The sequence below is a fragment of the Numenius arquata genome, chromosome 1 (genome assembly GCF_964106895.1).
Source record: "Numenius arquata chromosome 1, bNumArq3.hap1.1, whole genome shotgun sequence".
Classification (NCBI taxonomy): domain Eukaryota; kingdom Metazoa; phylum Chordata; class Aves; order Charadriiformes; family Scolopacidae; genus Numenius; species Numenius arquata.
Genome location: NC_133576.1, coordinates 6,754,684 through 6,780,657, shown reverse-complemented (window position 1 = coordinate 6,780,657; position 25,974 = coordinate 6,754,684). Strand labels below are relative to the sequence as shown.

The 25,974-nt window shown below is 39.7% G+C and overlaps 1 protein-coding gene across 1 annotated transcript in view; it reads left to right on the top strand.

Annotated features, from left to right (window-relative positions):
* The window catches only part of FBLN1 (fibulin 1), a 37,571-nt gene extending 19,697 nt beyond the window's left edge, over nucleotides 1–17,874 (top strand). The window contains exons 6-14 of the mRNA XM_074166511.1: nucleotides 78–215; nucleotides 2,428–2,565; nucleotides 5,254–5,397; nucleotides 6,234–6,362; nucleotides 6,852–6,977; nucleotides 7,551–7,670; nucleotides 8,518–8,649; nucleotides 9,234–9,357; nucleotides 17,248–17,874. Of these exons, the coding sequence (XP_074022612.1) occupies nucleotides 78–215; nucleotides 2,428–2,565; nucleotides 5,254–5,397; nucleotides 6,234–6,362; nucleotides 6,852–6,977; nucleotides 7,551–7,670; nucleotides 8,518–8,649; nucleotides 9,234–9,357; nucleotides 17,248–17,602 (1,406 nt within the window). The 3' untranslated portion in view covers nucleotides 17,603–17,874. The remainder of the gene's footprint in view (nucleotides 1–77; nucleotides 216–2,427; nucleotides 2,566–5,253; nucleotides 5,398–6,233; nucleotides 6,363–6,851; nucleotides 6,978–7,550; nucleotides 7,671–8,517; nucleotides 8,650–9,233; nucleotides 9,358–17,247) is intronic.
* Nucleotides 17,875–25,974: the final 8,100 nt, after the last annotated feature.

The window sequence follows — 25,974 nt, the reverse complement described above, 5'->3', positions numbered from 1 at the left end:
TTAACACTAACCTAGTGTGAAATAAAAATGTCTTATTGACTCTTTTTTTCCCCACCCAATAATTTTGCATACTCTAGATATTAATGAGTGCATCACTGGGACACACAGCTGTGGGATTGGACAAACCTGTGTCAATACATTAGGATCCTTTCGCTGTCAGCGGGACACGAGCTGTGGAACTGGTTATGAACTAACAGATGACAGTCGTTGCAAAGGTACGTCCCGTGCAGAGAAACTGATACCTTCTGGACTTAGTAAAAAGAGAAGTACCTCATCAATGTCATGCTCTTTTACTTTTGATAAATACACGTTTAAGCTGTAGTTGCACAGGCACACACAGACAGTGCTAGTTCTTCTGAGACTGTAGCTTCCCGCTTGCTACCTTGCAGATACCAGATCAGACTGTCTGTGGACTACTACAAAGACTTCCAGGAGAGATAACTACATTTATTTTACACTGGCGATTTGTATTGAATGGTAGAAGCTGGTCTGGGGACTGAAAGAGTTGATTTTGAAGGCCCAGCACTCACACTATACACGTTTTTCTGGTGTTTACTTCTGGCTAGCTCTAGTCTGGTCCTGTGAATTAGTTGCTCATTAGTGAGTGGAGTGTCTAAGTCCTGCTCCTGGAGCATTTCTAATGGTTTAGTTTCACCTGAAAGAATCAAGTTTGCACACTTTGGAGTGTGAAACGAAGTGTTGCAAGTGGGGTGACCAAGTGATTCAATTTGGAAACACTAAGGGAGATGCATCATTTAAACAAAGTAAGCCTTTATCCTCAGGAGATATAAGTTTGTTACAAAGGAATTAATTTCTTAATCACAATATTCTTAAGGATTTAAAAATGAAAAAGAGTTAAAACCTCTGTTCTTGACTAGCTGTGTTTGAACACAAGGGTAATAGTGGGTTTTTTTACTAAAGAAATTACTGATTTCAAGTTGCATCTAGCTCAAAGTATGCTGTTACGTGCACCTATAACTTCACCTGACGTGCTACCTTCTCAGAGATACAAATTAGCAGCAAACTCCATTTGATGTGGAATGAGTTTCCAGTGAGAAAGTCTGTTCCTTCAGAGCTTAGAGTTGTTATAAACAGAGTAATTTCACTCCACTAAGTAAATTAACTTAACCAAAATTCTGGATAAGGTTTTATTGTAGGAACTGATCAGTAATTGATTGAATAAAAAAGCTGATGAACAAACTCCAACGCAAAACCTGCAGAACATACAGACAATGTTTTTCAAAGTATCATGGTCTAACTTTGATTCCTTTGAAGTAAAATTTCTGCTGATTTGAATGACATCAGATTTAGGCCAACAAATAGCTTACCAGCAAGTATTAACAATCTTTCTCTTGGAGAAAAAGGAATACAGACAGTGAACTATGCATGCCATTAATGTTAGAAATTTCATATGTGGATAAGATACGTTAATGTTAATTATTAATGTTATGTTAATAGCAATGAAAATAGAAAATGAATAATCTTTATGTATGATTTTTAAATGCCAGGTAAAATGACTGTGTTGTGCAACATATAGAATCCTGCTGAACCCAATTCAGTATTAACCTGTCCTAAACTTAAAATGGGCTCCACAATCATTATTTAAGTGTCACAAAGCTCTGGGGATAAGCAATTGCATCTACTGTTGTGTCAGCTGCATAAATGGGAAAGCTGAGGCATTCTATTGCTAGAAAGTTTCTGCGTTTTGATACCTTTAGGAGATTTCGTCCCATTGCAAGGTGGCAAACATTAAATTTTAGTTGCTTTTATGTGGACAAGGTTACATTCATGAATGAAGCCTCATTAGCCCTTATCTGCTTTATCTGAATCATAATTTATTCACAAATACTTATTGTCTATTCTGAACTGGAATGGAATATTAAAGTGAGCAGAAATCATATTTATGTGCATTTTAAAGCATAATAATGCAAGGATATTGCAAGCCTTAATGTGGATGAGAATCAAGGCCAATTAATTCACTTACGAAAGAAATGAACAATGTCTGCATTGGATCTAAGGTTAAAATTAAAATTGCACTTGGACATATAATTAAATCTTTCTGACTTCAAAGCTGACCCCACGTACAGGCACACTGCCGAATCAAGGCTGAACATGATGCTTCAAGTGCTCTATAATTCTGAATCATTTAGTTGTGAGAACTAAACTTGTAAAGCATAATAAACATACACGCCCCTATATATAATGTTAAGAATGAAATAATAAAAAAATCTTAACTTATTCTACTTGTTTTTACTGAGATTCTGTTTGAGATAGTAAGTCAGGTTGATCCTGGGTCACTGCATTGAATTGTATGAAGGTATGGTGAGGATTAATGTCTGACATTTTTTAACTATGTCTTATGTGTTAAATGTAATGTAAAAGCTTCTGTCAAACTCCTGCTAACAATTTTTTTTTGTGATGTACCAGATATTGACGAATGTGAGACTGGTACTCATAACTGCCCCCCCGATTTTATCTGTCAGAATACTCCAGGATCTTTCCGTTGCCGCCCCAAGCTACAGTGCATGAATGGGTTTATACAAGATGCGCTAGGCAACTGTATTGGTAAGACATATTCTTATCTCAGTGAATACTTAAGTGTTGCTTATGAGATCAGTTGTAGTTTCACTGGGTGAGTTCTGAGCTTCTCAAGTCATTCGTTGTGCATGCGTGCGTTGTTCTGCTATGTGCTTTTTCTGCTCCTTTAAAGGCAGGTTTGGTCCCACAGGTAAGATTTACAGATGAAAACCATTTAAATAAAGGACTTAAAATGCTCGATCTCTGTTTTTAATGAGATTTGGTTACCTAAGGCACTTAGTTGCATTTGAACATTTCCCCAAAGTCTTTGGGCATTTTATCTGAAACAAAATCTGCAAAAAAAATTGTGATATGCTTTATCTCACTCTATCCAAAAGGTTTTAGCTAAAGGTTAGTATAAAAAGCTGTAATTTATGACATCCTCTGTAACATGCTTTGCTGATATTAGTATACGAGGGTTTACAGGTATGTAGGTCTTTCCAGACCTGTCCCGCATTAGTTATAGCCTATCAAGAATCTTAGTATGTATGAGAATGATGGGCCAGTTATAACACACTGTGGAGAAGAGTTTTATTTTAAAGGCTGATTACAATCTGTCAGGGTAATGCCTTGTTCTCAAGACTCCTACAAAACAGAATTATAACCTTGATATAAATATGTTAGAATTACTGGTTTCCAGCAGACTCTAAATGGAGTTGTCTAATGTGACCTACAAATCTATCAGTTATTCCCCTGAGTAGTGTTTTCAAGTCTCAACTTAACTTTGAATTTCCCCATCGGCGTAGCGTGTCTTGGACTTGTGGAACTGGCTGAGCGGCAGCAGCTGCCAAGTCTAGCTCATTGTCAACCCCTCCTTCTCCTGACCATATCATACCCTGTAGTGCCGAAATCTGACACTGGAAACACTTCAGACTGAAAACAAAATTGCAGCCTTTAAAATGAAGGGGGCCAGTGCTTGCACACAACAAACCCTTTGAAGACGTATATCTGCCACAGGTAGCATCAGGTCCATGGCAGCTAGTAGGTAACTTGCCTTCACTGACATTAGTAAAGCCCCATCAACTTGCAGAGGCAATAGTTATGTCCCCTAAAACGCATTTGCTCAAAATATTTACCAAAACAATTTCACAGACTGATTTTACACACTGTGAACAAAATGCTGCCCTATGTGGTATTGAGGGGAAAAAGTATGAAAACTTTCCTGTCTTTCCAGTGTCTTTGTAAGTTGAAAATTTTACACTCTAGGGGTTGGGATAGGCCTGGCTGAAATGTTTCACGTTATACTATGTCACAGAATCACAGAATGATATGGGGTTGGAAGGGACCTCTGGAGATCACCTAGTCCAACCCCCTGCCAAAGCAGGTCCACCTAGAGCAGGTTGCACAGGAACTTGTCCAGGTGGGTTTTGAATGTCTCCAGAGAAGGAGACTCCACCACCTCTCCGGGCAGCCTGTTCCAGTGCTCTGCCACCCTCAAAGTAAAGAAGTTCCTCCTCGTGTTTAGGCGGAACTTCTTATGTTCAAGTTTATGCCCATTTCCTCTTGTCCTGTCCCTGGGCACCACTGAAAAAAGACCAGCCCCATCCTCCTTACACCCCCGCTTCAAGTATTTATAAGCTTATATGTCCCCTTCCCCATCCATAAAGAGCCAACATTTTGCAAGCTGGATGCTGTACTTAATACCGTAACAACTGGAAAGCAGTAGCTCGTTAACAGTACCACTGTGTAAAATGGTGATAATATCCCAGTGAAACAGTTGGGAAAATTTTAGGCAGAGAAATACAGACGTGAAGCTGGACTTTGCTGAAGGTTATAGGACGCAAGCTCATACACTCAAACAGTGCTGCTCCTGTGAACTGTCAGATCCTAGTTACATTAACATTTCCAGGTAGCAAAAGCTGCCTCAGTACCTCCTGTAGCCACTGATTCCCAACTCTGAAACTCCTTTCCCCCAACCTAATTGCACATGATAACCTTGCATAACGGCGAGTTACTTACCTTCTTGGCTAGATACACTGTACCAGATCATACTCTAACACAACTTAGTCTCATCTCATTACATTTTCTGAGATTTTACTTGACAGTGGGTTCTTACCAAGCAAAGGATATCTTTGTCCCAAAGTGATATGATGTCCAGGTTGGAAAAAATCAGACATATGTTTGGTGGATGGTAGAGGGCTGCATAGTCTTGTGAATATATAATTCTCATTCTTATGTGTTTACATGGACAGCTTGCTATAAGACAAGGTAAGGTATTCATGGCGAATACCTGTGAGAAGTATTTTATCTCTCTGTAAAAATGGAGTCAGCTACTACCTCTATGAGCACGTACTACCAAATAGCTTGTTCACTGTGAGCCACAACCCACAGACTGCAGCATAACTGGTTGAGCGGGTGAACTGAATTGTTGATCGTCTCTTCGTAGGTTTAAGGGAGACTTTCAAAGGCTTTTAAACAAGTGCAAGTTCTATACCTGATATACTATGCTTTTCAGTGGGATCTGGGCCTCTCATACCTCTCCGATCTTCACCCTGAAAGCATTGTATAGATGAAGCTAAATGGCACAAATAGTTGTATTCTCCCATGGGCAGAACTTTTCAAACTCTGAAAGATTATGACACAATGTAATCCTCTGAAGGATTACAGAAGGAAAGCGTCTTACCTTAAACATCTTCAGACAGCAGATAGTTACACTGACTTCTTGTGCCCTTGTAGATATCAATGAATGCCTGAGCACCAACATGCCATGCCCAGCTGGACAGATATGTATTAACACCGATGGCTCGTACACCTGCCAGCGAATCTCACCCAGCTGTGGCCGAGGTTATCATCTCAATGAAGATGGAACAAGATGTGTAGGTAAGTAACAGTTTGAAAGAAAAAAACAGTTTGAAGAAAATAAATCACATCTATTGTTTATCTATACCAATTTCTTGCACTTTGCCCAAGTTTTTCTCATTCTCACAGTCGATTCTCGATCCTGTTCTTTCCCTTGTGGCAGTCCCAACAAGTAAAGAATGACAAGGATCTACTCTCTGTCCTTCATATAACTCATGAAAACCTGTATTCTGAGAAGAGGAGATATTATAATCACCCCCCAAAAATAGCATTGTCTGTGACTATATTATTGTATTGGAATAATACCGTGAGGTCTCAAATCTCCCCAATACAGAGGTATAACACAAGGCCCACTTAATGTCCCTCAGAAGCCATTCAAGTAGTGTTGAAAGGCATATATGCCTTTGGCTGGCTTTTAACTAAGGTGGCTTTTGCAAAGAGAGGTATTTTTGTGTGTGTTTTCGATTTTTGTAAATGGCTTATCAAAGCACTACTGACTGTGGGTCTATAGCATCTGACTCTAGCTGAAGATCTGATCCATGAATATTGGATGTGCATAATAAAACAATTTTGCACTTGATTTCCTCCAAAGACTCTTATTTCCCGATTCTTTTTCCCTCCCAAGTCCATCAACATTAACAGGACACCCAAGATAACACGTTTCAGTAAGAATAGCTTGGATTTGTGTCTGATCTTACGGAAGCCGAGAGCTAGATCAAGATCTTGCTTTCTGTTCCAAAACACTTTCTAACTACTAGGGGTCACAGAAATATGTTAACATGTTGCTCTTCTCTCAACTTGCATGCTCAGAAGTGTACTTTCAATCATTTCTCTCCCTTTTTCTCTCCGTTTTTTAGATGTGGATGAGTGCTCATCCTCCAATCAGCCTTGTGGAGAAGGACATGTTTGTATAAATGCCCCAGGCAATTACCGTTGTGAGTGCAAATCTGGCTACTCTTTTGATGTCATCAGTAGAACTTGTATCGGTAAGTTGCACTTATCGACTTAAGTACATGCAGCCATGGCATTTTAAAAAATGAGCCTGTGTAAATAATGTTATTGCTCTCTGCATAACCTCTTTCATCTGAATGTAAAATTGACTACTATGTTATTTGTATAAACCTAATACCATATTAAAGAGCTGTTGGTACTTCAAAGGAAGCTGTATTAGTATTGTCAACATGTTATCTGTTATCCTGTTAAAAGGTAAGATTATGAGAGTGTGTGTAATTGTTTTCTGTGATATTTTTATATGCACCTACAGCAAAACATTCCTTTGGAAGATCAAAGTAACTTTCTTCTTTATAGATCTGATTCAGTTATGCACGGGGTGCTTCTAAATGAGCATTTTGAGCAAGTCCTTCCCTCTCTGGTACAAAAATAAAAATCAAACTTTTATGACCACATTCTTGTCCAGCCTACTACTGCAGTGTAGCCAGCCAGACATAGACCTCTGTATATATTTATCATTGCAGACATCAATGAATGCAGACGCTATCCTGGCCGCCTTTGTGCTCATAAGTGTGAGAATACTCCTGGCTCCTATTACTGCACATGTACCATGGGATTCAAACTTTCAACTGATGGCAGGTCGTGTGAAGGTATGGCTGTCATACGCTTTGGTCATATAGTGCAAGATACAGCTTATTGCTGTTTTAGCTATTTCTGTTTGATTTTAGCTTGTAAGATTGCATTGGAATAGCATGAGCAATCAATCCAGTGGTCTCTCTGATTGCATGAATGCTGTTATGATTAATCAAGACCATGGTAGTCTACAGTTCCAAAATACTGCCCTTTGGTGGGATCACACAGAAGCGTATGGGTCTGCATTTACTGTATTTTGAAGGGTGATTCAGCTAGATCAGATTCAAGACCTTCAAAACCAGCCTTGCTGGTATCCAGATATAAAAATGCAAGTGTGGTCCTAAAGACTTCTCCAAGTCACACACATTGAAGGACAATGGGAAATAATAGCACAGTGCAGATTAACCTGTACTGCCAGACCTTGTTGAGAGTAACACACCCAAACCCCCCCTATTTTCAGCTTACTCGGTGACATACTTACCATACTTTTAAAAAAAAAATTGTCTTCCAAACTTTTGCCTTAGTCCTGTAATAGGAGTGATGAATATAGCAAGAAATTTGGGATTCAGGTATATAATTTTGCATTTCAGATTTAAATGAGTGCGAGAGCAGCCCCTGTAGTCAAGAGTGTGCCAATGTGTATGGCTCCTATCAGTGTTACTGCCGCCGGGGCTTTCAACTTAGTGATGTAGATGGGATTTCGTGTGAAGGTAAGCATTATCAATTTGCACATGGAGGATGAGTGAGCATTTCTTATTCTCACCACCACATGCACGAACAGTTCCATGTACCTGTAATTGTTTCCTTTTAACATTCGATTCTCCTTGGCATTTTCCTGTGAAACTATGAAACTGTATTTAATGAAGGTCTCCCACCTATGTCCTAGCCTAGAAATAGCTCTGCTTGTGTGGTGTCAGTTTTGCTGTATATACCGAATTGTAGCTTGGCATACTTTTGTAACTTGCCAGAAATGGTTGGTTTGTTTGTTTGTTTGTTTTTCTGAGGAACTAACAGAATTTCTAGTCTTCAGCAAGTGAAAATAAAAACATGTTTATATGTTACATATGTAATATATAATATTGCTAGGTAATATTTTATATATCTTCTTTTTGTGGCTGGTTCTGAATTCATGTATAAGTAGGTTATCCTCAAATACAAGGAGAATGTGGGTGTGACCTTGTGGACAAGGTCCTGCATTTGGACTTAGGTCTTGAGGACTTAGTAGACAGCAAGACCTTAGGCAGAACACCTCATCTCAGTTTGCTTTTTATAAGAACAGCGATAAAAATATTCCTCTTCCTCCCTTTTGTAAAGTATGATACACATCATACTGTAAAGTGCTGGCTCTTGTCCAATTACTTGATCTCTTGGGCCCTTATATTGCTTTTCATTTTCTTCACACCTCCATTTATTCCTGGCAGCCTTTATTGACTAGAGCCACCCTTATCTGATGAACTTTTTTCTTGCCCAGCAATTAGAATCATGAAATTGTTTTACATGTACACTTGGTTGAATGTCATGAACACATAGTAAATCAGTGGTGTTTTCTTCTTGCAGATATTGATGAATGTGCTTTACCTACCGGAGGGCATATCTGTTCCTTTCGATGTATTAATATTCCTGGGAGCTTTCAATGTACTTGTCCCTCCACTGGTTACAGGTTGGCACCCAATGCCCGCAACTGCCAAGGTGAGTTCAATAACTGCAGGGAGACCTGACTGGATTGTGGACGTGTAAAAAAGTTCTAGCGAATTCTTACGTTTAAAAATATGCCTTTCCTACAACAATATAGGTAAAGCAGTAAACATCGGCTTGATATTTGGAGAAATCAGTATTTTATTATAAATATACCGGAAATTTCTCTTATAAACTATAGAAACTATACCAGAAATTTCTCTTGTAAACTATAGTAGAGAATATTTTTCATAACATTATTAAAGAATTCTACCAAATTCTGAAGATGAAGATTCCCACTGTGAAGTGGTATGAGTTAGTTTAGCCATTAAAAGGAAATATCGTGCTATAAACATTTCAGCAAACATTTAGGTCTTGTCCACTTAGTGGCACTGCTGCTCTTCCTTTTCCAATTCTTGACTGTTGTTTGAGTTAGTTTTCTTCTTTTTTTTGTTCTCCTGCCCTCCCCTTCCAATCCTGTAATAATGTTTAATCGCATCCCATGTTCTGTAGTACCTAATATGATACTTTCATCATCTGGCACCTGCAAGTAGAGGAAAGGCATGTGTTTAATCCACTCACCTTTTTCCATCTGGCAGATATTGATGAGTGTGTTGCAGAAAGCCACAACTGTTCTTTCAATGAGACCTGCTTTAACATCCAGGGGGGCTTTCGCTGTCTGTCTTTGGAATGTCCGGAAAATTACCGCAAGTCGGGAGATACGTAAGTACTTTCTTTTTCAAGGTTAAACATTTTTTTGGTGACATGATCTCCTTTATGTCATGCCACTGCTGACTGAATACATAACGCATTCTGGCAAATGTACTTTCTTGGTAGGCCTACCCTATATTTTGCACACACAGGTCTAGTCCCTTTCTCATGCTCCTGTTTCAGTCTAAGAAAAAAGTATTCCCTTAAAAAATGCCATGTGTCAGTGGTTTGCGTTGTTATGATCTCTAGAGCCACAAGCTGATGTTCTCTCTCAAGCTACCTTGCAGGCAGCCTGTTAGGAGGGTTACATTCAACTTCAAAATTCTGACTTTTACTTCCTTTCACACGTAGTCTTTCCTTACTATTATACTCCAATGGAAGAGTTATTTTTAGCTCCCTCTCTGAAGTCTTACCAGTGCTGTTGCAAGGCATTGCAAGAATGTCTTACTTCTAAGAATGTCTTCCCCAGTTCCACTTCTGTTAAAAAAGCCGGGACTCCTAGCAAGGGTGATACATTAGCTGCTGCCCGTAGTTGTGTCTCAACCTGGGTCAGAGAAAATCTGTGCATTCTGGTGTTGTAAATACGGTATGGGAGAGGGGCAGCTGGCAGTATACCCATCAAATTGTGCTAGCAAAGTGGAGAAGTTGTTGCAAAATTTCAGTTGTGTAGTTAGAGTTTATGGCTGATGCGGATGACTGCTTTTCCTCCCGCCCTGGGGCTTTATGGCCACCCAGTACTCCAGCGATTCTTCCAAAGGCTGCTCCACGGTCCCCCACCATGCGCCCCATACCCAGGTAGGTGTATGCTCCATCAACTGGGGAGGAAAGCTGATAAATCACGTTTGTCATCAGCCTGCTATTGCTTTTCACAGCCATTTTTCATATGCCCTCCATCTTTTAGATAAAAAATTAAGTACTCTGTGCCTCCTCCATAGAATGAAGCTGATGCTGATCTTCATCAGAGGGGCTTTGTGGGGATTAGTTAGCTCCCATTTAAACCTTAAACTGTGAAATGCCATGGAAGTGGCACAGCAGATGAATTTGATCTGAATGCTGTAGAGGGAGTTCACGGTATAAAACCAGATATTTATAAAACATGCTTGTATTCTGAGAAGTGTCAATAATAATTAAATTTTAAATTGTAGTTGTCGCATCAATAAACAAGCAGTGCCTTGTGATGCAGATGTTCTCTTTATTTGTAATATTGTGGGCTCATTTGTATCCTAATTCAAAAAAGTCATTTGCAATGGGACACTAAGCACAATTAGCAGATTTCTACTCTTATGGATGTCCCTGAGTTGCAAAGTTCAGTTTATAAAATGTGTCACACACACACATTCCATTTCATATTCTTTCTTATCTGTATTTTTATGCATGTGTTGAAATTAATGGCTATTTGAGATGTAAGGGATCTTTTGGGGATGCAGTAGAATGTCTGAATTGTTTTTCTGTGTCTGAGTTGTTGGGGCCCTGTAATGGCTTTCTCTGCCCAACTTGAACAGACTCATAGGGAGAGATTCTTCTGATGTGCTAGGGCTATAATTAGGCTATGAGTCAGACACAAATCCTGTAGCTGCTCAGTGAAGTTCTAATTATTTTAATTCCTTGAGTTATTATCTTGTTGGATTTATTAGGTTTTCCCCTCTCAACAGCTACATACAGTGACTAAATTTATTGTTGAAGATGTGTTTGCATAAAGCAGAGAATATGAGTTCATTGTCTTTATTGCAAAAAGTTCAAGTTAGTTCAATAGGGAATTAGGTGCTCTCATACTTAGCCAGTATAAAAGTATTACACCAGTATGCCAGAATCAGGGCTTATGTGCTGGGTTACCTTGTGGCCATCGGGGAACAGTTTCATAAGACAACTCTTTAGCAGCCTTTTTACATCCAAACTAATTTACATGTTCTTGAATCATTTATTTTTGGTGTATATAGCCCAACATAAATAATAGCTAGCATTTCTTCATTAGCTTTTGCATGATAATGACATTAAATCACTTTTTCACCCAGCCTTGTGCCAGGACTCTAAAATCAAAGCATTTGGCTTCTCATAACATCGTATCTATTACAGATACCATTTTCGTCTCCTTTTTATTCAAAACACATACCAGTTTCACCAGCTTGGCACATCATAAGAAAGACAACACATTTTCCATTCCCATCAAGTTGGCACCTCATGGGATTTTTTTACCCTATTCTCCAGTATTTCCTTTGGAACAGCTATAATTTAATAGGCCTCCGTCCTGCAAATCCACATTTGTTCATTCTTATTTTTCCTTAAAATCCTTACATAAAGGCAACAGCTCTCAGTGACCCAGAAGCTTCCTTACCCAATCAATACCTTTGAAGGAGAGATTTTTGCATGGCTGTTGCAGTGGTGATTGTCATCAGATGAAGTAATCGCAGGATCATCCCATGCTACAGGCTGAAAGCTCAGGGTGCTGTGTAGATACTCTGAACTTCAGGAGCAAACAGCCTGTGTAACCTTCCCCAAAGACCAGCAAAGTGCCCGGCGTGGTCCGATCCTTAATGGTGACAATTTTACTGAAGGTCTTACCTCTTTTGCTTAAATTCTGCATTTTTTAAAACTTGATCAGCCTATAGGCTTGGGATTTTTCCAAGGATAATTAAGATCTACTGCTACTCACAGTAGGACTTAACTTGCCGTACTGCCTTGCCAAACACTTTTTGTTTTCAAATTGCATAACAATTAAATTCTCTTTATGTGACACTGCAGTCAAACATTTGTAATATTTAAGCCAAGAAAAATAGTAGAAAAGATAAAGAAGCGATTATGGCGGTGTGTCAGAAATGGGTGCTGCATTGAGCCAGACTGGGAATTATTTTTATATTCTAGACATGTCTGTGTATTATTAAGTTTGCCTGTCGCTTCTCATTATAAGAATGAGAATTTTGCCAAAACGTAACCAACGGCTGAAATTTTACATGCCAGGTGTCTGACTCGGGCTCAAGTTTTGGCAAATTTCAGCCAAAGCAGTTCACTCATTTCCAAGTGTGTGTTTAAGACATTTTGATGATTTTTTTTTTTTTCCTTTTAACAGTTTTCTGTCATTTTGCAGTAGAGATCTGAAATTTGTTAGGAGATTACTTTTGAGCTTTTTGTCATCCTTTCCAAAAACCTCTGAAACTCCTGAAATTATGAAGTTTGTAAAATTGCATTTAGCCTTTTTTCATAAATTGTAGGAATTAAGGACCTTGATGGATAATCTTAATCAACCCCTGTATGCCAAAACAGAATCAGGTCTACCTGGAGTATTTCTGAGAGTTGTTTGTTTAACTTTTTCTTCAAGTCCTTGAATAAGGATTTCGTAGCCTCAGTGGCAATCTGTCTTCTTGTTTGACTATCTTCCTCAGTGCAATTTAATTCTTCTATCAGTAGAGAGGTCTGTCTTTTTTAGCAACAAACATTCCTGACCTGAGCAGACCTGAGCTTCTTCTGGCTCTTTGAAGTAGTCTAAAATGTGCGGGTACCAACTCCACAGCCTGTTTGAACCTGCCCCCATATATGGCCACAGGAAAGAAGCCCCATCCTCCCCATGGTGTCAGCTCCAATTTGTCCTGGGTCAGGTTCTGCTGGCCCTGACAACCCCAGAGCCTGTTTCTTCTGTGATTTCAAGGACCACCCAGACGCCATGGACAAGAGTGCTGTTTCTAGCATGGGTGGGAGAAGAGCTGACTTGTTAAGAAGGAAAGGCGTACTTAGGGATAAGGAGGCTGAATGTAGGGAGGGAAGGATCTGAAGGTATGACCAGGTGGGGAGAATGAATATGGGAGATGCTTGAGGGGTGGAAAGTAAAATTAGGTAAAACAATGTAGAGACAAGGGGGAAACCAAGCACAGGAGTCAGGAGCTTATGGTTAAGGGTGATTGGTGCCAGATTTGGATGAAGAACATCAGAACAAGGAATAATTTGGGATGGCTGCACAAAAATGCTGAGGGAAGGGGCCTTTGGACTAGAGCTGTGAGGTAGAAACTGAGAGAACCAAGTGTTATCCAGGAGAGGACGGAACAAGAGGAGGAGCATTGGCACTGTCTGAGTAGGCAGTCCTGATGCCAAATGTTTGAGTGAGGAGGAAGGGCAGTAGGCAAGGAAAGGGGGTAGGAAGACATAACCAGGTTGGGACAGACAAGTGAAAGAGGCAAGGATAGGACGTAAAGGCTCAGTTGCTGAGGGCAAAATGAAGATGGGTCTGTCTCTTCTAGCTTGAAAATTTTTTGGTACTTTCCAGCTTCAGACAGAAGGAACACGCAGAGTATTTGCCCATTGTGTCTACTGTACTGCTGTATACTGTATTTCCCACCTGAGTCTGAAATGGGACTCCAGATTATCTTCTGGTTAAGAAATAGCTGTGAAAACCAAGCATCACTTGGTTTCGTTCCCTTCAAGTCTGGTCTGTTTAAGACAAAAACCACCTTCCCTACACAGCTGCTCTATTAACATAAATGTAGAGATCCACGATGTGGTGATACAGCCCGACTGATGGCTCATCTGGGCCTCAAGGTGTGGTGCAACCTGCTGAAAAGAAATACACACCAATGATAGCATGAGTGAGCGCCTTTGTAGTGGAGTATATTCTAGGAGATCCAGAAGATTGTTACAGCTCTGGAAATCTACAGGGTCAAATTTCAGAGATGCGTAGTTTAGAGTTTGGTAATAATACTTGGTTAGCTGTTCAGCATGTTGAGATGGTTTCCTTGTATGAAGTAAATTACAAAGTCATAAATCCTGCTAATAAAAAGTTCTTTTCCCTTCGGCGCGTGAGGAATTGTTGTATACCACTCAACTCCTTTGGGCACAATGGAGTCAAAACCAGGCTCAGAAATTAACAGGAGGGAAGGCAGAAAATACGTTCTCCTCATTTCTCTGTTAGGAAATGTTGTATTCGTTATGTAAAATGGAATTGTTCTAGTTTTGGTAGCGTTCTTTTCCTTTATGAGTAACCAGTGTTTGGTGCATGAAATTTGAACTAGAAGTAATTATTTGAAACCAGTATTTCAGCCACATAAGTAAACCTAAGAGAACAGAGTAGTAAGTGAGCTAAAATAATCAGGAACAAATTCAGGAATAAGCGTTTAGCAGCAGTATATGCTTATTTTTCTAGCCCATGTGCCTAAATTTAGAGGTTTGCAAAGATGTCTGTAAAACTGCCTCACTGCAAAGCAGTGCATGTTTTACTTGGGCTCTGGGTTGGGTCTCTCTAGTAGCATCTCACTGCCTCCTCAGCACTTCCCTTCTCCCGCCGGGTCTCCTGTGCTCTCTCCCACAGCAACATGGCATGGTGGCAGGGCGCGGTAGCTATATCGCCATCTCATCCCTCCTGAGATGCCACCAAGCTGGAGCAGCACCCGGAGTCTTGGGCTGCTCACTCACTAGCAGTAGATTGTTGAATTCCCTTGCTGTATGATTTTCTGCTGCCCACTGAAGGGAAGCATTTAAATAAGGTCTAGAGAGTACACTGGGATTTAAAAGCTCGTTGCTTATTGCCTTTGTGGTGCATGACCCCAGAATGAACTCTGGTTTTTGAAAGCAATAATATTTGCTATCTTTCCTTTGTGGTTATTTGATGGAACAATTAGTGCATATTAACTAAACCTATAGTGAAGTGTGCACCACCAAAGAATAAGATAAAAGATGATGAATTTTGAATAATTCTAGCTGCTGGCTGCAGGCACACCCGTCTCCACAAATAACTTTCTGAATCAGCAGAATGTCCTTTTTCAAATCTTAGGAAACTGGGAGCTTTGGCTTTTTGTTCTCTTAAAAAATTCTGGCTATTATTATAAAATGTATTTTACTTTTATAAAAGAATAAATCAGGGCATCTTTATAAGCATGTAAGTGCTCATAAGCATGTACATGCTTCCAGAAAGATTTACATGAAGAAAAAATTTCCAACTAAAAAATAAACTGTCTTGACTTGCTTCATGATTTCAGCAAAACCAAGTAGCCTCATGATTTCAACAAAACCAAGTAATTCTCTTTAGAGGAGTTATTGATGACATTTCAGAAAAGAATGCAGAACTCACTATAGCTGCAAGTATTCCAAGAGTATCCACACCTAATTAGCCGGCCATCCTGTGAAGACTTGTGCATGCTTTTTACGCACATGAATAAAATTAAGAATGCATTTAAGTCTTCAAAGAATTGCTTTGTACTTTCGTTTGCAAGTGGTATTAAAAGAAAACATAGAACACATTAACTGAAGAACTGAGGGTGCTTTTAACTACTCTTTTTGAAAATGCTTATTTTGCTTATAATGAGAAGTTCCTGGAATTCAGGTCACCAAGCGCTGGCAACAAAGTGGGGCTTGCTTGTAAGCCAGAGTTCTGTTGATACCAGATACTCCTGATAGGAGCTCAGTTTATTTGTCAAAATAAAATACACGAAATGGGCACTTAAATTTCCTTGAGGTATTAAGAATCAATCCATGTTTTCATGCTGGAGCATTTCTTAGCAAAGAAACGAATAGGTTCCAAAACCTCAGCCCATGGACTGAGTATTGCTTTTGAGTGGAAAGACTCTTGTACGTAATTTAATTGATTCCTAGTTCTGCATGAGGCAAGTTTGCAGCTAAATGCACAATCTGATCATCCCTAAATTTTGCAAAGTCAACATCCAGCTGACATCATCATGTCTATCTCTACTTCCACGCACCTGTCTTGAGAGGATGTTTGGATACCAACTTGAATGTGGTGACTTGGGCATAACTTTAATGTGAAATTTATATCAGGTTTCCTTGTAAGCAATCCTTTAAACACTTCTCAAATCCACTAGGTATCGTGACATGTCAGATGTTCATTTATGTGCTGGTAAGCTACAGCATTCTTTAATAGCAGTGGCTTTAATGCTCATACCTGTCTGTGCCGTATTTTACTGGACAAACTTCACTTCTCTCAGTAACAGAAAGGGAGGAGCTTGCTCCCTCCATGCAGATCATGATTTCTAGCGCTCACATTGATTGTTCACTTTCAGCCTGTATGAATGATCTCTTCCTAGTTCTCTGAATTTGAAGCTGTAATACAGTGCCTAGTGATAAGGGAAGGAAACAGCAGAGGGCGGCTTTCTCACCAGCATCATTCCTGTGTCTCAAGGCTGTGTAAGAGTGGACTGAACGTGTAGGGCGCGTGCTGGAGACATCAGGCCATTGGATCTTGTGTTCAGTGCTTGCCTAGAAGGAGGTTTGTCTGACTCAGGTTGGTTCTCCTGGTAGCACAGAGAACTACTGTGCCACATCAGGAGGAAGAAGGTTTGTGTTCAAAGCAAATAAACCTTAACATACAGGCAGTATTGGAAATAAACTTTACATTCCTCTGTATGCTGTCAGATGATGAACATACGTAGTGCAGTATCTAGAGTGCCTCTTCTCTCTCAGAAAGACCAGCTCCTTGTACATTTGTGTTTTCCAGAGTACTTTGCTCAGTCTTAAAATCCAGCCAGACATCCCAAGTAGGACACAGTCAACTCAGTAACTCTCTTCCTTTATTTAATATGTGTCCGATCAACAAAAGAATAAAAACTTGGGGGGAATAAAAACAATGAAAGAATAAAACTTGGTTCTCCCTAGGAAGAGCTTAGCTGATCTAAATGCAAATAAACTCTCACCCACAACTGAGGTGCCAGACTCAATCCATCTGTGCGTGCAAAGAAAGGGCAGCACTGCTGAAAATGGCAACGCTTCTCCAAAAGCACCAGCTGCAGACAAGTTCATACTTACTTAATAAATGTCCATTTGCAATATGACTGAGGTGCCAGGCTGAAGAATGGATACAGTATGCAAGTCAACATATCTTTTCCCACCCCCACTGCCCTTGCTCTCCTATCACGCTTGCTAAATGTACGCTAATCTTCCTCTTGTCTTGTGTTCTCACTTTTCTTGCAGTCGCTGTGAGCGCTTGCCTTGTAATGAAAATAAGGAGTGCCAGAGCCTGCCTCTGAGAATAACCTACTATCACCTCTCTTTTCCTACCAACATTCAAGTACCCACCGACATTTTCCGCATGGGCCCTTCCAATGCTGTCCCTGGGGATAAAATTCTGCTGTCCATCATCAGCGGGAACCAGGAGGGTTTTTTCACCACAAAAAAAGTGAACAACCACAGTGGCATTGTGGTCATGCAGCGGCAAATCACAGAGCCCAGAGACCTTCTTCTGACAATTCAAATGCAACTTTCCCGCCATGGAACTGTCAACACATTTATTGCCAAACTTTTTATCTTTGTCTCTGCACAGCTTTGATCCCTAACTTACAGCCATCATTGGCTACTTTTTCTCTTCCAAGAGTAGCTTTTTTTTTTCCCAATTTCAATAAAGTTTTAGTTGATCTGTTGCATGCTGCACTTGCATTTTATTTGCCATCATCATTACAGTTCTCCACTTTCCCCTATCACTGAATGTCTCAATTTGGGGAGATCTTTATGTGTACTCTGCATCATTATAAAAAGCAGAAATTGGTGTCCAAGAGCTTATTACCTGAATATACCAAGGACTGAAAGCTATTAATTTACTTCACACAGTAGTGGAGTTGGTCTCATTTGATGATCGACAGCTGCATATGTTTAGGTCTAAATTTTCAAAACAAAAGAGGTACCTAATTTGAGCTGTCTCAACTGAAACATCTTTAAAGAGCTTAATCACTTACGGGGCAAATACTGTGCATTTTCTGAAAATCTATTAAAAGGGCACAACTGAGGCCCTTAGGACCTCAAAGGTGCCCCAGCACACAAGTCACTTTGAAAGTGTGGAGCCAGGTTGTCAAGCTGTGCTAGTTGTCATTGCACTGTTGTAGGCAGTGAGCTTGTGCTGCTTTCCACCAGGTACAGATCCCAGCTCTAACCTTTAAGGACGGTACAAAAGAGAATCTCATCTAAAGAACATTTATTTCAGGGATTTTTGATCTTCCTTTCTGTGGAATTTCCACTAATGATGGGTAAACCTCGATGAACTTCCTAACAGCATTCAGCTAGTAGCAGAGATCTCTTTTCTGTTTCACAGGCTATATCCTGAGATGTCTACAGGCATTTTTGAAAAAGATATTTAATTGGTCTCATAACAATTATGACTCTCCAACTTCCTTATCAAAGCTGATACATTTTTAACTGTAAAGACTTTACCCACCACCAAAGAAACCCTAACCAAACCCTAGCAGCCCTGAAAAGTCAGCCACAATTCAAATATCCAAATCTTTCTTCCTTTACTTCTATGACTTTCTTCCTTTACTTTTACACAATCAACAACAACGTAGACAATACAACTGGAATTTCTTTGGAATTGTTCTATTTTGTGAGCTGGAAAAGGATTTCTTTTACTCTTAAGTCCTTGTATCGATAGATATTAAAGAGGTATGATCTAAAAATTAATGTTCTTTTAGACCATTCTGGGCTCAGAGATCTCTGCTGCCCAGTACACAGGCATAATAATCAGTCCATAGATGAATGAAGAATAATCTATCTGAACGCACACATAAAAACCATGCTTCACTATGTCAATACAGACAGCACAGGCAAGGTACAAGGTTAGAAACTGGGAACCTTCTAAACCAAGATCACAAGCCTTAATCACCTGAACACAAGGAATTACTCTATTAGCTGTAGGCTGCGGGCTCTCAAGCTCATCAGCCAAGGACTAGATTGGGGCATGATCGCAGCACTCTGCCAGAGTATTACATGTTCCCTAAGGCAAAGTTTATCCCAGCTGGCTGACAGGAGTTCAAGTCTCACGAGGAATGCCAATGTTTAATAAGTCTGTTGACACATACTTATAAAGCAGCCAGAAGTTGCCAGTGGGGATAGAGTCCCAGCTTTAAATATTGAAAGCACAAGCCTGTGCTACTTGAGCTAATGGGGTTTCTTACTGCCACAGAAGATGCTTGTATATAAATGCCTTCTGGCTACCAGTTCATTATGCAGCCATAATTAAGTAGGATAAAGATTCAAAAATAAACTTCATTTTTGCAAGCGTTAATATATATTTGTTTGGCAGGAAAAGAAGGGAGCGTGTGAATTTGGCCCTCAGTATTGTAAAATGCTACCATATTAATTGCATTCAGCAAGTAATTCAAGAACACGGAGCTTAGATTCTCCTCTATTAGAAGCGTTAATGCTGCAGTGTAGCTTGAACTTTCAAGAACATGTATGTAATTATGTAGTGTCATTTATGTGCGTGGTTCTTTCCAAATGAAAATGAAATCATGGCTCCTGGTCCAAAGAACTTACTAATTGAATCCAACAGAGAATATGAAAAGGAATGACACCAGGAAAAAAAGAAAAAAATATATTCGGGAAAGGATTATTTGCAGCATAATCAGAACAACTGAGCTGTTTTGTAACTTTTTTTCTCTTTTAAATGAAAAAAGCCTGGAGGTGCCAGCTCCAAAGCTGTAATGTTTGTTAGAGGAGGCAGCTTGAAGGAAAGATTTGAATAAAGGAAGTTCTCAGCACTTAGGAAGAAACTTTTGTCAGTTATGGTCCCCACTATAGGAGGACATGAGCCAAAAGGAAAACGTCAGTTAATCAGAAGATCAAATGCAAAGATGATGTGTAAGGATAAAATTAAGAAGTATTTTGAGATCAGAGCACATCATTAATAGCAAATATCAGGATTTGAAATAGATGCTGGTTGTCAAAGAAATTACTCCAGAAGATGTCTAAAGATGTGCCATCGAAGCAATGAGAGAACAAAGTGTTACCAGCTACACTTTGGATATGCTGAAGCAATTAGCAGGGATATCAAAAGAAAGGAGATCAGAGAATGAATATTTAGGCAGGGGAAAATGACAGCACAAACTCAGGTTTAGCAGTATGGACAGAGCATGCAAAAAAAAAAAAAGAAAAGAAGTTGTGGTATTTATAAGAGGAGAGAGAAGCGATGCAAAGAATTAGAGCTGACAAACATTTATGTGTCATATGTATAGTTACAAGCTGGATGGTTCTAGAAACTAGTTTTAGTTAGGAACTAACACAAATCACTTGTGATCATTGTGATCCTTCGTTTCTGTATGTAGGGTACCTAATTCGTGTCAGAAACCTTCACTCCAGTGAATCAGAAGTGAGGATTATGAATGTAAATATTACTTAGGACTTCATTTTAGACAAATGAATGGCTTTATTGGATGAGAATTTCAGAAATGTTTGTATTTGCCAAATTTTGTTCCAGCTGAAGTTGGGAGTAAAGCTCCCTTTTCTTCCCAGGAAGGAACAAAGGCAGACGAATACTGATCACTTCAATTTGCATACAAATTCTATTATCTAAATACAGCTATGAAAACTTAAGATGCTGTATGTATTGTATCAGTACTGCAATAGTAATAATGTCCCAAAATGAGTTATGCAAGCTACTGTTTGTTGGTGTCCCTAGAACCTTTAGATGATGCTATCGTTATTACTCATGTGTTATATAAGGCAAAGAAAAAAACTTTTGGAGAACTTTTTCAGAATTTTTGACCAAGTTATTGGAAGTAAAACCAGTCTCAGTTCATTGTTGTGACCCCAGCTCAGCAGGATCCTGAGGAAAGGTGCAGTGTTTGTTTGTATGGCTGTACAGATGTAAATGTCTACTAAACTCCTCTGTGCACAATAAGGAAAAAAAAAAAAGGAGAGAGGAAAACAAACAGGCATGATGTACATTATGCCTCAGTTATATTTGTTATGTATTTTGAAACAGACTGTTTTACTCTGGAATTAGACTATGTAATTTAGCTGATCCTTGTTGCACAGACGTGAAGGTCAGCTAGCTGGAAGTCTTTTCTTAATTTGGCAGCTGAGGTTTAAAATAAAGGGATGTAATCTGTTATTCTAGGTCTATTCTATTACGTCTGTATATCCAGAATTAATTTGTTCTAAAATGACCAGCATAAGGCGTTTCAGCAGAAAGCCCTATTTTGTTCCCTGTGAGATGTCTAGGAAATGATGAGATTTTGTACCCAGATAACGGTGCGAAGTAAAAGGTCTTTCCTGGCCTGTATCTCCTGGCCCTCGGAGTGGGAATAACAAGCCAGACTCAGCTGGTGTAAATTAACCCAGCTTCATTGCCTTCCCGTGGACTAGGCCAGTTCACATCTGTTGGAGCATGATTTCCTTAATGTTGATTCATGTTTTCTCTTTTATCTTTATTTTAGCTTCACACAATATCAGCGTGTTTGGCTTTGCTTTCTTTGATGAGCGAACGTAGGTAGCATATAATAAGAAATTACTGATGTATTTATTATTAATAGAGTCATAAAGTCCCTTTGAACATCTGAAAAAGGATGGCTTGTAGGTGTGGACTTGGGTAACACATTTTGAAAAGAGCAAGAACTTTTCTAGAAGTATCTGACAAAGTAAAGCTTCCATTTTTGTTTCCCTTTTACTCAGTGAATTTTTCCTCCTTTTAATCTTTTAATTCCCCCCCCCCCCCCCCCCCCCCCCGACACTGCAGTCTTTTCTTTTTTCCACTTAGAAATATGAAGAAATGGGCAGGTCAAAGTTGAGATCATTTGTGGGGCTTAGTCACATTGTAAGTCCCAGCACAGCCCTTTCATCTTTCATGAACACAGACCGGGTATTGTGTGAAGTTCTTGAACTGTAAGTGACTTTAAATTCACTCTAGTGGACAAGGGTGAGAAGAAGTCATTTAACTTTTAATAGACTTTCAAGGACGAATAAGCAGCTGGTTGAGATGGAATATGAAATGACCCTTACCATTTCCCCAAACTCAGAATTCAATCTTTGAGGTTTTAAATAATGTGGTTAACTTTTTTCCTCCCCCAGTTTCCATTCCTCTCTGTTTTCTCAGTTTAGATGGAAAAGGGGGGCTGTGAAAAAAAGACTTAAGAGAGGCATTTCTGGCACTTGCTGCACTGAATATCTTGAAAGTAAGTTGTCCTTTCAGATATTTCCTGCCAGATTTCCAGAATGGAAACAATTGTTTCTGCCTTATATGACTGATATCACATGGAGTACAAAAAGGCTTGTGCAAGTAAGTATAGCTCCACTGAAATTGGTGAGCCCACACCAGTGCACTGCAGCTGAGGATCTGGGCCAAACAATCTTTTAGTCCTGTTTGTACTTGGAAAGCGACTTCACATGTCATCTTAGGCACTACAATTCTCTCTATTTTTTACATGCCTGGCTTGAAGAACTGAGTTTGAGGGGGTTTTGACTGCAGCTTTTAGCCAAGCCAAATTTTTCAGTGGTCCAGCAGTTCCGATGATCTGTCTTTGTCTATGTTTTTGAGATGAAGAATGAGCACTTACATCAATTATAGTTTCTAGCTCCCCAGGTTGGAAAACACAAAGTAATTAATTTTCAGGATATATATATGTGTCTCTCTCTCATTTCTCTTAGTGTCAGACTTGAAAAGACAGATACGATCCGTTGCATTAAGTCTTGTCGACCAAATGATGTCAACTGTGTATTGGATCCAGTCCACACAATTTCCCACACTGTCATTTCACTGCCCACGTTCAGAGAATTTACAAGACCTGAAGGTAAGTGGTTTGTTCCTTGTTCCGTTTAATAGACTACAACATATAAAGCCTCCACCGGAAATCCTTGCCTAAAGCCAGACTAGCCACCAGTACAGTAAAATGTTTGCACAGTTCCAAATTACAGTGTAGTGTTCATTTAATTAAAACCTTCAATATCCAGGAGTTTTAATTTTATGGGGCAAAGAAAGTCATTCTGAGCTCTAACTCATACAGCTTCCCAGTCTAAGGAAATACTGAGCCTGAATTCCCATTTACCACATTTACTCACATAATAGCCATGTGCCACATGACTTATTTCTTCCCTTTTTTGCAGATTTTGCCACAGGAAGTAGGTGCTTGTTATATTTCTCTCATCTATTTATGGTCTGTTGTCTGCTATTGACAGGTGGCCTGTTCCAAAACTATGGCCTTTATCTACATGTAGACATTAATCACAAAATACATTATATTGAGTATACTGTCTAGTACTGTGATTTGCTTATTTTTGACCTATGAAAAAAATAAGTATTGTTTTTTAAAATGTAGAATAAAGGAAGGGACATTCCAAGGACTGGCCAGGAAGCTTTTAAGCTAAGATTTTCAAAAAGCATCCAAGTGAGTGGCTGTCCCGTCATCCAAAGTGAGTTTTCCAGCCCCGGATGCTGCACTCCCATGGGCACTCGTGTGTTTCTTTAGTTCCTTCAGCCTCTGCAGTACCTGTGAGTTTCTAATCCTGCAGTTTCATAAGGATCGCACTCGCTTTGCTTAGTTCACATATAAACTTACAGATCAAGAGCCAATTTTTGCTCCTTGGCATTTGTATTAATTTTCTGGCAGCTTCACTAGGGATTGCCTACACATCCAGAGGAGGGATGACTGCCTTCAGCCCTGCTTCTCTGAAGGAGAATAAGTTGCCACTCAGCAACTTACTGTGTGGCACAGACACAGAGAGAGAAGAAGGGGACAGAGGAAAGGAAAATTATTTTGGAGGGGTTTTTAAAGATCTTAAATCCCAGGTTCTGAGGTACCCAGAGTCTCAGCCTTGCCACCTCAGAAAGTTGTCCTAAATGAAAGCCAAAGCTGATTTTTCACTTCTGCACCAGGCCATACAAGTAGGGCAAGAGACATCCCAAGTCTTGTTCATATAGGAACAATTTAACCACCAATAACTTAAACGCGTAGAGCTGCTGGAGATTGCGTCAGGCCTGTTTCAGGCCTTGGCTGGCCCTACTTCACAGGGAACGGAGGAATGCCCCATAGCCACTTCTGCTGCCATACACACCCCTTCAGCTTCACCAGGTGTACTGGCAGCAGAGCTAAGGATTTGGCCCAGGATGCTTCCCAAACCGTTCCCTCATTAGTCCATCCTCCTGATTTAATAAAGAGAGATGAGACCTAGTAATCTGAGAGTACTACCGAAGGCCAGAATACGTTCCTAAACTGTAATTCAGTGCATCGCCTTGGGTGAATTCTTACAGCCCCATGGTTTAGTTTCATCATCCACAGAGCAAGGATAATATTGAGAATAATAGTACTTACCTCCCTCACAAGCAGCTTGAAAAATAGTCTCATTTTTCTTTCTTTTTTTTTTTTTTTTAACCTAAAACCCTCTCTCCAATACTCAGAAGGACTCTGCAATTTGTAATGGCAATACTTTGTGTATCTGCCTTAGGGAATCAGAGTTCAGGGGTTTGCCTGCTTGATGCCCCTCCACTGCCCACCCTGTGGATCCTCAGTGTGATCCTCTGGGTACCTGCTGGAAGTCCAACTGGTTTCTAAGAACGGTCTTCCTGAACTCTCAAAGTAATAGTGTTTGGCTTCAGGGCTTCTTGGATGGAGCAGGAGGAGAAAATAAATCCAAATCCTCCCTTCCCCCAGATGTTCTTTCTTTCCATTTTAAAGGACAAACTGGGGGTAGGGTGGTGTCCTCCTCCAGCTTTGAGGACAAGTCATTTTGGATCAAATTCTGTCAGGTTCTTCAGTGATGTTTTTGAATACTTCTCAGTACGTTCTGTCATACTCTTTGCTTGCAGAGATTATTTTTCTCCGTGCCATCACACCTACATATCCGGCCAACCAGGCAGATATCATATTTGACATAACAGAAGGAAATTTAAGAGATTCCTTTGATATCATCAAGCGTTACATGGATGGTATGACAGTGGGTGAGTAGAGTGTTTTCTGTTTACTTTCTTCTCTCAATAATATTGTAGAGTAAGGTCAGAGAAATTAACTCAAGTAATTAATTCCCACCTTGATTTTCAAGCCTGTATTGATTTAATATTCTCTAGTCCAACATGTGTAATTTGAACTAATATCACAAATAATTGTTAGTCAAAATACCAGAGGCCTAAACTTTAATTTGAGAACTATTTCAACTTTTTTCATAAATGGGTGTAATTACAAATGCAAATGACTTAGCTTTAAAATAATGAGGTTTGCCCATTATAATCAAACCAAATATAAAATATGTAGTATGTCAGCATAGAGACTGTAAATTTAATTAACTGTTCTTTCTTGTTTAAACAGCATCGCACCAATTTTTGGATAATAACCAAATTTTTAAAGCAGGACTGAATATAATAAAACTGTTACCTTTTTTAATATTTAATGACAAGCTGGTTCAATTTTAAATAAATACCTCTGTTGAGAGTAAAAGGGACCTGACAAATGCTGTGGTGTAGAAGAAACTTCATAATGGAACATATAAATGTGACTCAGAGTCTCAACTTGGCAGGGGGGAGACATGGAAGGAGATAAACCTGTGTATATGGGTTATGCGCTAGACCTGCATCTCCTCATATAGCAGGGAGGGGCTGCAACACAACCTGTGGTCATACTTTCTGGAAGGTTTCCTTCCAAGCAGGGCCCTTTTGGGGGATATCATGCAAACTGTATCCAGTATGTAATGTGTATAGTGTCTCTAGTATATATACATAGACGCATACAGATACAGATTTCCAGTGTACGGCTCTCACTCGGGGACCCAGCATACCCAAGAGTAGTTGGCAAATTAGCTGAAGGTTGCAGACCAGGAGCAGATCCCAACTGATGTGCTGCTCTGCCCAATGGGAGTTGATAGTGCAGTGGCAGGGGAATATGCTGTGATTCTCATGCTTAGAGAATGCATATGCCAGGTATTAAAAAGTAGTATTTGATTGCTCTT